Raw genomic sequence first — 14,656 nt, forward strand, 5'->3', positions numbered from 1 at the left:
CTTTTTGCATTTACTTTTACCTTTTTACAACAACAAAATTTGTAGTTTCTTGCAGGGAATTTTGTCGTCTTTCAAATAGTGTATAATACAACAATTAATTTTAAAGCGACTGCCAATGGGAATAATTTTTGTTGGTTAACGATGCGGCTTTTCCATTAAAACTTACATGTATATAAAAATGGTAGGCGCGGCCTGTTTGTTTGGAAACGAGCGAGCTCCCATATCGGTCGCGACCGATATGGGAGCATGATGAGATCATGATGTTGGTCGCGAGACTCTGTGAAACTATATGGCTCTGGTAATCCTAACAGAGCAGTAGAGAACAACAAATGAAAGTTGTTAGCATAAAATTAGAGGCTTAAAAATGTTTTTTCTATGGATGTAGTAGCAAATATTCACACCAGGCATTAAGAATGGGAGACATGACTCTTGGGGCCGAGCAATTCAATCTCAGGCAATTAGCAAATAGATCTTAAGCAATTAGCAATTTTGCATTTAAAATTGTTATAGGTATCATTGGAATTGATTTTACTAATTTACTGATATAAAGACACAGAGTTTAAAGCCTAAACATGTTTCTTTCATGCATCTCATTAAGATGAGCCAGCATGTGGCTCTCTCAACTTCCATAAGGTGGCTGTGTTCACATCTTCATCCTTGTAAGTCACCTTTTGGTCATCGAGGAGCTTACGAAGGTGAAGAATCGTTATGTCAGCAGCATGGCCATGTACGGCTTCTGGGTAGTCTTTGTACAGCACCTGTTAGATACAGAAAAATGTTCTGAACATTATTGAAACCAAAAGCAAATCAATTGGGAAATTAGGATTTATATTCTCTTAGTTTTTACTCATTATATGAGATTAGATAACTCTGACATACATTATAGCAATTGCTTAATTTGTTTAACGCTTATGGCAAACTAATAATTACCTAGGTTTCACATTTTCGGTTCGTCACAGTTATTGTCACACAAGAGCATCCATTTATCTGAACTGCCTAAAATAGTTGATTTTCGAGCAATTGCTGCTCACAATAACTTTATGTGATGACGCAATGTTATTGCTGCTGCACATTTATAGTCAAACAACTTATGATCACCTCACCATATGAACTTTTCCACACTTGACTTTAAAGCTGCGCGAGGATTCGTCTCCACATATAAAGTAACAGCCAATATATGATGTCCAGAGTTTTTCAAAACATTAGTTATGTAAATCAGTTTTTCTTGACATAGTTTGGTTCTACTGTGCTTGAACAATAGGTATCAACTTTTAACATCTTGCATCCCAAGAAGACTAGTGTGAGTGGCAGAAATTGAAGAAAATGGGCACTTTCTTATATTATAATTAATACAAAGCAAGGAATTATCTTCCCATGTCTAGCTTTGACTATAAATGATCGGCTGCGCTGCAATAAAATGATACTGCATTACTGTACACAATGACTATTATAGAGGGACGTGGGGGATATGTGCACAGAACATTAATAATGTCTATCTAGCCCAGCGAATGTCAACCCTAAAGCCTGACCTCGTTAGTTTCCCTTTTATCAAAGATACACGTCACGAATATGATAAACAATTCTAGCTGCCATTTTAGATTCTAACTGCAGTGATTTTTAAATATCTTTAAAATAATAAGAGCCATATCCATTTGTTGCCACAGTTGGAGTTTGAGGAAAAAAGATTGCATCAGATAAGATTCAAACCTGTGGCCTTCAACATGGTAGCACAACTCTAACCGCTAACAACAGTCGCTTTAACCATGGCACCAATCCTCCTCCCTATGACATTGCAAAATAATTATACGCATAGTTATTACATCCGGTGATCTCCCACGGCATACTAGGCTGTCGTAGTGTCATATAAAAGACTTTCTGATCATAAAACGCAGTAGGCTAAATTATAAAATTAAATACGCATTATATATACATAAATTGAATATAAATTAAAAAATATAGTAAAATATTTATAATCAGAAAGCTTGCTAGTTGTTCAAGATGTCAGAATATGACAGGAATTTTAATACTCACAAGGATATGCATACTTGCGTAGTAGATGATATTATCAGCACATGCAGCAAACAAAACCATTTCAAGGTCAACTAAAAGTCAACCTTTTACAAACTGATCTCATTAAATCTTGATTATGATAAGAGCCCTATCTATCTGAAGCCAAGCTTGGAGTGCTAAAAAAAAGATGCTTCGCACTGAAATTGAACTCAGGTACCAAAGCTTTCAAGGCAAGTTCTTTACCAACTGCACCACTGGACCACCTTAATGCTTTAAGCAATAATTGTGCAGATAATGATACAAATGATGATAATCTCCCAATATGCACGGAACTGCCAACATACCCGTTACTATAAATGGCAGCACACTGGCAACTTGATGACTTGCCCAACAGTGAAGCGCTGGACTGAATTATATTAGTGTAGGTATGGAAACTTTCAACAGCACACAGAAGAGGTCATATACAGGGCATCATCTCCGAGTGGTTCTAAACCAGACTACAACAGCGATTTATACACAACCTCGGATCTTTAACACAAATTGGGTATGCATGTACCTTCACAATACTTTTAGCAGAACGTGGTGTTTCCTTAAGTAAAGCAACTATTTGATCTTCCCTCTCTTGCCTGTGACTGATATAATAGTCCACATGCTCTGCTGGATTCCTCACCACAGGACCTGGAAACACATTTATACACCTTGTGTTAAAGGTTTGTATTAAAAGTGAAAAATGTCATATCGATCAGAAATGACATCCTTAACAAAAAGATGTCTCTCCACTTCCTGCATAGCAAATAGTAAAAACATTAAACACTGAAGAATTTACGCCCAACAAGTTTGAGCATACTAATTGACAGTGCCGTAAAACCTCTATTTAAATGGCATAGGGTTGTATTTCTAAACCCTTCTCCTATAGTGGGGTTCTTTTAAAGATGGTGGTGTTTAGGTAGAGGTTTTGTACAGTATGTCTATTGCATATCTCTATGTAATAAATAAGTCCAAATAGGAATTATGACACTCAGGTCATGTTCAGATTCCATAAGCATACCACAACATAATATAAAAAGTCTCAAAGACATCGTTTGGATGCTGTTGCATTTGCAGAATTAAAATTTCATTTATTTGTTCACAAATATTTTAATAGCCTCGAAAAAAGTACATGAGCAACGTTCTTTGCTTGAATAATATCAGCCGATAGGAAATCCCAGCCTGACACGGATTTATTACTGCTGTCATAGCTACTGGCATGTCATTTGCAAACACAGCCAAAATGTAATCAGATTTTGTAATTGTATGTGTTTGTATCGATAATTTTATGTTAACAATTTCATCCTACAGTTTCAGTTTATCTGCAAACGCTCATTACTCCTGCCACACATTTCATTTTACTACAGTGAACTATTTCTTTAAAATATTAGATTTTTTGCAAGACAAAAAGACTTGTACAGCCACCAATTTTTATCGAATACTTTTGCTCTAATGATCAAAGATTTTAATCACTAATATCGTTATCATGTTGAGCTTGAAAAACACACTAGCTCCGAAATAATATCTAATAGACGAGTGTTCAGAAGGCGGGTGCATTTACGCGATGTCAACCTGTAGTAGGGGGTCAACAAATGTCCTTTGATGATGAGACCTGGGGAACGTGTAAGGAATGCAAAAGTGCCCCAAAAGCCATAGTTTCACCAAGCATATGGTGAAACTATATTTCACCATAAGCTATATATTGCACTATATATACATATATATATACTATATTTCACCATAAGCTATATATTGCACTATATATACATATATATACTATATTTCACCATAAGCTATATATTGCACTCTATATACATATATATACTATAATTCACCATAAGCTATATATTGCACTCTATATACATATATATACTATAATTCACCATAAGCTATATATTGCACTATATATACATATATATATATACTATATTTCACCATAAGCTATATATTGCACTATATATACATATATATACTATATTTCACCATAAGCTATATATTGCACTATATATACATATATATACTATATTTCACCATAAGCTATATATTGCACTATATATACATATACATACTATATTTCACCATATAAGATTTACGTAGCACGCTAAGATTTACTACGTTGAAGCATTGAATGAAGCATCTATTAGAAATGAATACCAACCATGACCAGGATAAATAACCTCAGGTTTCATATCCTTTATCTGCTGTAGAGACTTCATGTAATGTGACAGGTTGGTAAACATGGTGGTTCCTTCTCCTGCAACGCACCCATGTGGGCGGGAAAAAATAGAGTGAAGTTTTAACTGCTTAAAAAACCTGCTTTCAAGTCCCAGTCAGGGATAATTACAGCCAGTCAAGCGGCTAAAATGCCTGGCTGGAGCAGATCTCATATGTCTGATGTTTACAGCTGAATGTATACCAGGGAACAATCAAAAAGATTTAGCTAAATATGTCAGCCATGCACAATAATTTGTAATTATCGGCCAATCAGATTCTTTATAATCAACAAAACTTCAGTTCGCTCGTTTTTAATTTTCAGTAAACCACTCTTCTATGACAATCACTCTTCTATGACAGTCACTTTTCTATAGCCAAAAAAGACTAATTTGACACAGCGGCAATTTAACTTTAAAACTATCAAACAGAAAAAATTGTGGTCCTATTGCAACAGGAACAAGACAGCTGAGAAAAAACTTCAAACCAGTCCATTTTTGAGGTCTGAATTGCAAACTATTAAATACCGCTTTGAGCTGCGTTCCGGTGTAACGATGAAGGATGAAAGGAAAGATAGCGCATGTAATGCTGGTTATCATTGGTCATCACTTGAGATTGCTATAGAATTACAGAAGCAGAAACTTACATGTATATGAATACAAATAATTTTTGTATAATTTTTAACAAAAATTGTACTTTTTTTAAATTTTGCTAATTCAAATTTTAGTAAATAGCAATAAGAAAGTTTATTTTTAAAGCTTGCTCCAAACTGGCATCCATTCACGCATGAAACGTTTACGCCAGAAATGAAAATGTATGACCAAGTTAGTTACTCAAGCAGCTCATCCTAAACAAAATGATAGTGTTTATGTAATATGCATCTAGTTTGTAGAATTGTGCATGTAAACTGTAACTGTAGGCCTACTTCCAGTTTGTTTATTTTGAAATTGTCTACTCCTGACATGTTTTTTGTGTGCCCTGCTGTCTATGCGTGAAATAAACAACTTCATTTCCTGTTCCTGCATAAATCCGCTATTAAAGTTTATTTTATTTGTTTTTTTATTCTCTGCTAAACCAAAAAAATCCTAAAAATTATCCTCAGCAAATGCATTTTTCCTTCTGTAGTTATCTAGTGCTGGAAAATGGTAACCAATGTGAACATGTGAGTGGATACAGAACAGAATTCGGCTAAAAAGCAAGAAAGATTCTCAAACCATGTGCAGACAGCTTAAGAAAACCCTTTCTTACTTGACGCCTCTGAGCTCAAAAAAGTAATTTTTCTGACAAAAAAAGCTTTGTTGAAGTCATGCATTTGTTTACAATCTCTACAATTATCTTCACCATTTCCCACCACACCACAAAAACACAAAAAACCGATAATTGTTTTATATGTTTAAGTTTATAATGCATCACTGTGGCAACCAGCATACTAAAATTTTCTGAACTGCTCACACGCGAAACCATTATGGAATGATTGTCATACCAACATGTTTCACGCATCACAAATATGTCTAATAATTTGGACACGCAAAAAATATGTCTAGCTATGCTGAATGCATGGAGGCCTTATTGAAAACTGGTGCGCCTTTTGCGATTTGCCAGTGAAAAAGTTATATTTATTTTCCTTCTGAAGTGCCTATTCATTCATTTCTTTCTAATTCTTTTTTAGACATTCTCATCAATTTGAATCAACTTAAATTTCTATCATTCTCTTACACTCTATTACTCTGAAATATGCTTACATCTTTCCATAAACACAGGACATACACATGAGTTAACACGTAGATTATGATGATGAATGCGAGGGTGTTTATGGAAAGATGTAAGTATATTTCAGAGTAATAGAGTGTAAGAGAATGATAGAAATTTAAGTTGATTCAAATTGATGAGAATGTCTAAAAAAGAATTAGAAAGAAATGAATGAATAGGCACTTCGGAAGGAAAATAAAGAATATAACTTTTTTACTGGCAAATGGCGCGCGTGTCTTCGAAAGAGGCCTGTTATCTTACATAGTACCATCTATGCAATATTGCTAGAGTACCTAAAACAGAGTCAGCAGAGAAAAGAGCCTTCTCTTCCTCTAGCCAAAGAACCATGTGATCACTTGTGTGTCCAGGGTTGTGGCGTGCTTTCAGTGTTGCACCATTCACCTATCAAAGAGGTTATAAATTAATAAAGACCGATCAGCTTTCTATATTTCAGTATAGATAAATAATTGAACTGTATTGTTATATCTGCGTTACAAAAATACGTTAGAAATCAGCTTTAGAAGTTGTCTTCTCAATGTGAGAACATTCTACAATACATGGCTAGAGATTTGATCGTAATAAAAACAGTGTCCATCTGAGGTCATGGCTGAAGATTGCATTGTAAAAAGGATTGCATCATACAGGATTCGAACCTGTGAAACTCTGCTTGTCAGCCCGACACTGTTACATTTGGACAAATTGTCCACCTAACAACATATTAGAATAATTGTACACATTCTTACTCTCTTCGCTTTATTGGCACCCCTAATGATCTATAGAACGCCATGTAATAAATAATGTTATACAAAGATTACGGCAGAATGAGTAATCGGGGAACCAATTTAGGAAGTTCATTTTTAGGCGCAAGAATATTGCAAAATTGTGTTACTTTAATATTGTATCCCCAAAAACTAAATTAAAACAAAAGAGAAAAACTGTTAGCCACATGAGTAAAGTTTTAGCAGACAGTAAATGGCAGCATTAACTTTAATTTTAATTTGTAAACTGTTTTAGAAAACGTAAGGTTGGTGCTTCGAAACAAATTAATTGCAGCAAACAGCGGTTACAAATATATCTTAATGTGTTTCATCGACAAAACAGCGAGCAATGATTGACTGCGCTAGGAAAAGACAACTTCATAGTCTCCAAAGTATTGTGTTCAAAACTTAAGTTAATTTAATACACATAAAAATGGAAGCTACATAATGTATATGAGCTTATTTAAATCAAACTAAAAAAATTCAAAATAATTACCTTCATTTAAACACAAAAAATAAAGCCGACAACATTACTTTACCCAAAATCTATCAGACACATCAATATCCAAATACACAACCTTGTACTTGTTGTGTACGCAGACGTCTCTTGTGCGCCCGACTATTTTGTAGAAATTTGGGTCAAAGATACCACATTGGCTTTAATGGGCTACAACTCTAAAATGAAATTATTTGATGTCGTAAGCTTCTCGGCTTTGCAGTGAGTGTGTATATATAGAGGGCTTTTTTTAAACAAGGGATCAGGTTTCCTCTTCTATCTAGGGGAGACCATGGTGAGTGACAGTATAACAATATTAAAAACAAATAGCATTGTAACATAAACTAATTGCAGGATCTAAGGCTTAAGGGACGCCTACAGCACCAACCTCAAAAGTATGATTGTCCTCTATGAGTTCAACTTCACTTTGATACTCCCCCAGCTTAGAGCGCTCTGCTGCAGACATGAAGTCCATCTTATAGGCAGGAATATTAGCATTGCACAACCTCCTCACATCTGCCAAACCACCTGTGACAGCAGTCCTCAAAATAAAAATGAAAGCAGAAAATAAAAAAGCAACTCTGGCCTTAGATAATTTGGAAACTATGAACGAATGGATATTATTCACTGAAAATAAAAACTTTATGGTTGAAAGTAAAAAAGATTATGTATTATCTACAAGCCCAACGCCACGACTAGCTATGCTATTGCGTATTATGGGCTTCATTATTCCTCCAGATTTTTTCTTTTGCTCAACTAATTTTGTTGATGAAAATAAATCACAAATCACAAATATTTATAATTGTGCGAATTTATTTTCAAAGGCCTCGAGCGAAGCAGACTTAAAAAGTAAGCTACTTGCACATCTGAGCCATAAATTCGGTTTTTTGGTCCACATTGGCCCCTAAGTGCGGGCTTTCAATATACATTAAAGTCTGATAAACCATTAAAAGCGTATATTCTGCAGTATCAATCAACGAGCCAATTGTCAGTCAAGGCTGCATACGAATTAAACTTGTGTTACCAAATGAAAATTACAACTTAAAAACTGTGAACGTGATAAACTGTTAAATTTATTGTCTCTAACGAAAAAGAGCTGATGAGCATGCGAGCAATGAGAATGGTTATCTAGACAAACCACAATATCGTCTCTAGCACCCGCAAGGGTTTAGTTGATCTATGAGAACTAGGCTTTGGTACTAACATAATGCAATATCAAGACAGATAATTATACTCACCGATATGGTCGTGATGAAAATGGGTGACAATAATCTTTGAAATTACAGACTTAGTATCATCCAGGACCTTGTTAAGAAGCTGCTGGTATTCCTGGATACTGTATGCAAAAAGTTATAGTTTGCAACGTGTAGATTTGCAACATTCATTACATAATAACACCAGAAATCCCTTCTAAGCTTTCACAGCTTTAAAGAGAGCTTGAACCTCATCATACACAGTGACCATTATTACACCTATAAAACATGTGAGGAATTTGCAAATAGCATTTTGCTCAACTTCAGGTGATGTCAAACGTGCACCACAAACTGATGGGGTCAAAAGGGCTCCAGTAAAGTCAGCATTCATAATAGGCTTAGCAAGGTACAACCATCACACAAACTGCATACCAAAGCCATGAAAATCAAGAGATAATATAATTTGTCTTTATAATCCACTAGGTGAATGACTTGAATGTGAATGACGTGAATGAGTTGTACGGGTAATCAAAATCCTTTTGCATAGAAAATTTATTTTTAATTGGCTGTTTCCTGGAAAATTATAGATCCGATTGGAAAAGCGATGTTTCCGATTGAGTGAGTATCCGGTTTGACTCACTGATTTTTTGTGCTGTCATTGTTACATACATGTAGATACTGCGTGTTGTGTTGACAATGATTATAAACTAATGCACCTTCCCTGCAACCAACCAGGGACTCCGAAGCAAAGGGTTGAGTTTAAGAGAAAGAAAGTGGGGATGATGAGTGAAGAAGCAACAACATTTATTATTCTATCTCTCTAACAAAATTAAAAGTATACTACACCGCAACTATAGCCTAACTATAGCTAACGAGCCCTATGGTCCGGAGTATATACATTCATGGATACTGGAAAGATTTAGTTGGATGGTAGAACTGGATATAGTAGGAGACTATTAGACGGTACTACATGTAGATGGATGGAACTTCAGTGCAAACACGCAAATAACATCAGTTTGGGTTTCTATGTTTTCAGCGAGCCGACTAAATTTTATTGTAACAGGAAACAGCGCTTTTCCAATAGGATCTATAATTTTCCCAGTTTCCTTACCAAACGAATGTGAGTAACTTAAGCTAGCAAATAAAGTATAATAAGAGTCGTCATTGTAACTTATGCTAGCGTTAGGAAAAATATTGCGTTATGATTTCTCACCCAACCATGATTTTCTAGCATGCTAGCTGAAGTGAGAAGCCATTAAAAATCAACGGACACATAAGTATGCTCACAATTATTCATCGTTATGGCCAGTTAGATATGCAGTGTATTGGTTTAGTACGCCTATCTGCAGACCTAAAGATTTCGAGTTTAAATCTAGTGCAAACTAGATTTTTCGTTCCTAAAACTTTATCGTTCTACCTGGACATACGAATGACACACGACCCACAGACATATGATAAGCACTGAGATTTATAGACTACGATTAGTATTAAACTGTTTGCATGCTAACAAGCTAAGATGTGATGATCTCATTACTCTAGGACACTTATGTATTCGCCTCATCTAACTGTCGCGTTTTCGCGGAGTCATCCTCTCGAGAAAATTTCCTGAGCGGAACTAAACTATCATAACGAACGAGCAAAAACGCGGAATTAAATAGCTTTGTTCATTGATAGTCCAAGAAACAAATGGCAGCAAGCGATCAAATTGCATTATCGATCTCGGCCACACAATTCTACCTGCGGTTCACAATTACAAACTAGTCCCAAATTGAAAAATTTTCTCTTACCGGTGAACCGAACCTGAGGAATCTAATTATGTTTGTTCCACTGCATTTATTTTCCCATCACTATATTTTCGCACTCATCAGAGCTGCGAAATTAAGTTGCATCAAAATTTTACCCTGTATGCTACTCACGAAACTAAATACTAGCGAAATATAAGTGTCCTAGGGTATATCAAAACTGTTAACAAAGATGAGTAAAATTCTAAGACTGTAGCAGGAATTTCAATTGGTCATAAGTTGCAGTTTGCTGTAGAATTATGATACTATTGCAATGAGCAACAACTGCAGCCGACTCTTGCTTCTTTCGACTTTACTTCCCCAGACTTTCGATTGCTCGGAACAGGCCTGAGTTTCGATGATTGTCCGATGCGGCTGTGTCTATCCAAAGAATTACAACTTTGACAAATAAGCCATCTCGTGACTGATGATGCACGCGATGGGTGAATTTCGTGCCAGCTCTTCACCCACCTAGCCAGTGTTTACAAGTGGTTCTGGAAGAATTCGGGACATTATTTTGCATCTATTTGCTAGACAATACTCAATTTTCATTGTCTGGAACTTTTTTTAAATCAGGACATGGTCCAGCCAGTTTAATCCGAACAAACAAGAGTTGTCTCTTTTCCCGTTTCACTGATATTATTCACTGTTCACTGATTTTATGTGTCGCAAGTAGAAATGATTTTTCAGTAGAATACAAGCTACTCGTGAGAATCATAAACATTATTCCTGATTATAATACTTGCTACTACAGCTCTGCTGAGTCAGTGTTCCTGTGAAGCAATTGTTACGGGCAGGAATCCACACTCAGACCATACCCTTCGTTTTTTCGTGACGTCAATTTATCATTGTCAATCATCTTTATAGACAATTTTATCGTTAAAAACACGAAGCTTTTGGCATGAATTTTTGAAACCGATGCTTTGCAATTTTTTTATTATAGTATCAAAACAACACCAAAAAGTACTGTTAAATAAAAGAAAAACGATCATTTTCTACAAATATGGCGGCTTTTTCGTGAACGAGCGCATGTGCAAACGACTTGATGACATAAAAAAACGATGGATTGTATGTAGCCAAATGTCCCAACTTTCAGTTAATTGTCACGCCAAATCCACATGGGTTCACAAAGTAGAAAGCTGTTAAGTGATTCTACAAAGCTTATTTCAGCAGTATTGTTAGACCTTGCTTCATTTTAAGCTCATGAATCCAACATAGGGAGATTGATATACAGTTAAATGTTGACAATGTAAGTTACACTTGTGTCACATTTTACAACTGTCATATTTTAGACCCGGGAGATGGCGCCATTTAAAGTTCCTGAATTCAACATTAATGGATATACATGTACAGTCACATACTTACAACTGAAGTTGCATGTTATCACATTTTAGATCGGATATTTTTATTGTGTCAAATTCGCTACACAACCCAAAAACTCAATGATGACTGCTTCAAGTATTACTTGCAGCAACAAACAAATACGTGATATAACACCATATAAAAATTAAATGTAAAACTAAATTTATGCAAAAAGTATGTGTGATAAATTTATAAAAAGCGAGAAAAGCTTCTTTATTAATTTACCTTAGATACATGAAAATGGAAGGGTAGGATATACGCGGCAGATGGTTGGAGGTAAGAGCTGTCCATTTATAACGACTGATCATCTCTTTAGATTATTTATATATTACAAATTTAAAAAGGACGTTTCACAGTTTAGATTTAAGTCAAATCTGCATTAATATAACTTTGTATTTAATAAACGAATAAAAATGGCCACAATAGAAGCTACCAAATGCCGTTTCAAACAAACATAACATCACTCATCTTTTAATAAGCAACCATTTACATTCATGGAAGGAGCCTTTATAAGATTCATCAATTGACAAATGAGTTGTAAAAATTCCTTTACAATTCAAACTAAAGCATTGCGCTTGCTCCTTCGATAGCCTCACGATGATCAACTGCCCCTTCGATAGCTCACTACAATCTATTGCCCCTTCGATAGACTCACTACAAATCAATTGCCCTTTCGATAGTCTCACTACAATCAATTTCCCCTTCGATAGTCTCACTACAATCTATTCCCCCTTCGATAGTCTCACTACAATCTATTGCCCCTTCGATAGTCTCACTACAATCTATTGCCCCTTCGATAGTCTCACTACAATCTATTGCCCCTTCGATAGTCTCACTACAATCTATTGCCCCTTCGATAGTCTCACTACAATCTATTGCCCCTTCGATAGTCTCACTACAATCTATTGCCCCTTCGATAGTCTCACTATAATCGATTGCCCCTTCGATAGCCTCACTACTATCAATTGCCCCTTCGATAGTCTCACTATAATCAATTGCCCCTTCGATAGTCTCACTACAATCTATTGCCCCTTCGATAGTCTCACTACAATCTATTGCCCCTTCGATAGTCTCACTACAATCTATTGCCCCTTCGATAGTCTCACTACAATCTATTGCCCCTTTGATAGCCTCACTACAATCAATTGCCCCTTTGATAGCCTCACTACAATCTATTGCCCCTTCGATAGTCTCACTACAATCAATTGCCCCTTCGATAGTCTCACTACAATCTATTGCCCCTTCGATAGTCTCACTACAATCTATTGCCCCTTCGATAGTCTCACTACAATCTATTGCCCCTTCGATAGTCTCACTACAATCTATTGCCCCTTCGATAGTCTCACTATAATTGATTGCCCCTTCGATAGCCTCACTACAATCAATTGCCCCTTCGATAGTCTCACTACAATCAATTGCCCCTTCGATAGTCTCACTACAATCTATTGCCCCTTCGATAGTCTCACTACAATCTATTGCCCCTTCGATAGTCTCACTACAATCTATTGCCCCTTCGATAGTCTCACTACAATCTATTGCCCCTTTGATAGCCTCACTACAATCAATTGCCCCTTTGATAGCTCACTGCAGTCAATTACAAACGACATCCACTAGACGACCTCAACCTCATTCACATTCCCTCAATTAAGACGAAGTGTTAAAAGAGCTGCTAGTGGAACACTGTCTTGTATACTACCAGAGCGTCTGTTGTACTTTAGAGAAAAGGTTTAGCGAATAAGTCTGAGAACGACGATTAAGAATACTATTTATATAAAAACTATGTAAAAATCCTTCTTTCTGTGTGTGTCTATCAGTCTGTGTAAACGCTATGCATTTCGTCTAAGCTTCACTTGCATATGCAATATGTCTTCCGCCAAGTCGCCATAAATATTTGGTTTCAAAACTCTATTAGGTTCCAGAAATACAGCCTCTAATCAGATTAGAAACCCAAAAATGTACTCTTGCATCATTAAGAGCAATTACCTTCAATGAATGCATTTACGGATTGTAATCATGAAAGTACTGTTGCAATTTGTGTTAAAAATCTACACATGTGCTGCGGGCTATCATATTAAAAATGAGAAAATCCTGGGCAAAGCGGAGCTTACCGATAGTACTTGCTAACTTTAAGGAACAAACATTGAAGTCTAAATTCAAAGACCAAAATTACATGAGAGCACAATTACCACTTCAATGGATCATCTGTTTTATTACGGCCTTTATACTGTAAGTGCAATTCGGGTAAATAACAAAATTCTGTATTTGACTACTTTTGACTTCAATACTTTTTAAGACTTACGGTTTATGATCAGAGTTTTAAAATCATAAGTTTGACAAACCCTAACTGAAAAGTTTTTGCTTTGAGAATCATCACAAAGGCTGACATCTAAAGCAACATTATAGCTTGTTAACAACAAGCCTAAGTGATACACATGCTATTTCATCTACTCACTTAGGATTTCCAGTGTCAATGAGGATGCGCTCCCTACCGGAGCCGACGAGATAGGTATTGGTACCAAGGAGGGTCATTGGTGATGGGTTGCAGCCAAGGATACATATGACCCGTTTGGAGAGATAGCGGATCTTGTCTAGGGGTGTTAGAGGAGGACCCATCCTACCAGATATCTTTCAACTGTTCTATTTCTAAAGATGTATTGAGTCAATAGTCAATTCCCTAAAAGACAACTACAGTAGACGCTCCTATAACGTAAACCTCCTATTATCTAAATTCCAGATAACCTCAAGAATTTATGTGAAGGTTTTTCTTCGTACTACATAGAAAATTCTATTTAATGTAAAGTGTCAAGTCGGGTGAGTTCACTAATTCAATTTGAATGTTAATCTATCTCGCTGCACTTGCGAGAGAAAAATGACGTGCGTATAGCATTATATCTATTATATATATATACGACATCCAGGACATTCTAGTTAATTGTGTCAATCATCAGATGTGTCGACAAAACAGAGAATAGAAAGCTGCAGTTATTGATGAATACTTGAACGCAATCGATTGGTGCAGGTGTTACAACGTTGGTCCACCAATTTAAATGTCCTGAGTTGGAATATTGT

General features: G+C 35.9%; 1 protein-coding gene across 1 annotated transcript; it reads right to left on the bottom strand.

Annotated features, from left to right (window-relative positions):
* Positions 1-559: 559 nt before the first annotated feature.
* LOC137404398 (endoribonuclease LACTB2-like) lies at positions 560-14,225 on the bottom strand. The gene is made up of 7 exons (XM_068090597.1): positions 14,040-14,225; positions 8,490-8,587; positions 7,640-7,779; positions 6,291-6,399; positions 4,196-4,291; positions 2,567-2,688; positions 560-758 (listed from the first exon to the last, which is right to left on the bottom strand). Exons 1-7 carry the CDS (start codon positions 14,198-14,200, stop codon positions 594-596), a joined length of 891 nt encoding a protein of 296 aa, XP_067946698.1. The 5' UTR covers positions 14,201-14,225; the 3' UTR covers positions 560-593.
* Between the last annotated feature and the right edge of the window lie 431 nt (positions 14,226-14,656).

The sequence above is a fragment of the Watersipora subatra genome, chromosome 9, assembly GCF_963576615.1.
Source record: "Watersipora subatra chromosome 9, tzWatSuba1.1, whole genome shotgun sequence".
Classification (NCBI taxonomy): domain Eukaryota; kingdom Metazoa; phylum Bryozoa; class Gymnolaemata; order Cheilostomatida; family Watersiporidae; genus Watersipora; species Watersipora subatra.

What these genes read in the sequence shown, in the direction of transcription:
- LOC137404398 (XM_068090597.1), bottom strand. Translation starts at nt 14,200, where the DNA reads ATGGGTCCTCCTCTAACACCCCTAGACAAGATCCGCTATCTCTCCAAA. An exon ending in AGGACAATCATACTTTTGAG is followed by an intron (nt 6,400 to 7,639) that starts GTTGGTGCTGTA and finishes CCTCTTTGATAG; the next exon opens with GTGAATGGTGCAACACTGAA. An exon ending in CTCTGCTGACTCTGTTTTAG is followed by an intron (nt 4,292 to 6,290) that starts GTACTCTAGCAA and finishes GGTGCGTTGCAG; the next exon opens with GAGAAGGAACCACCATGTTT.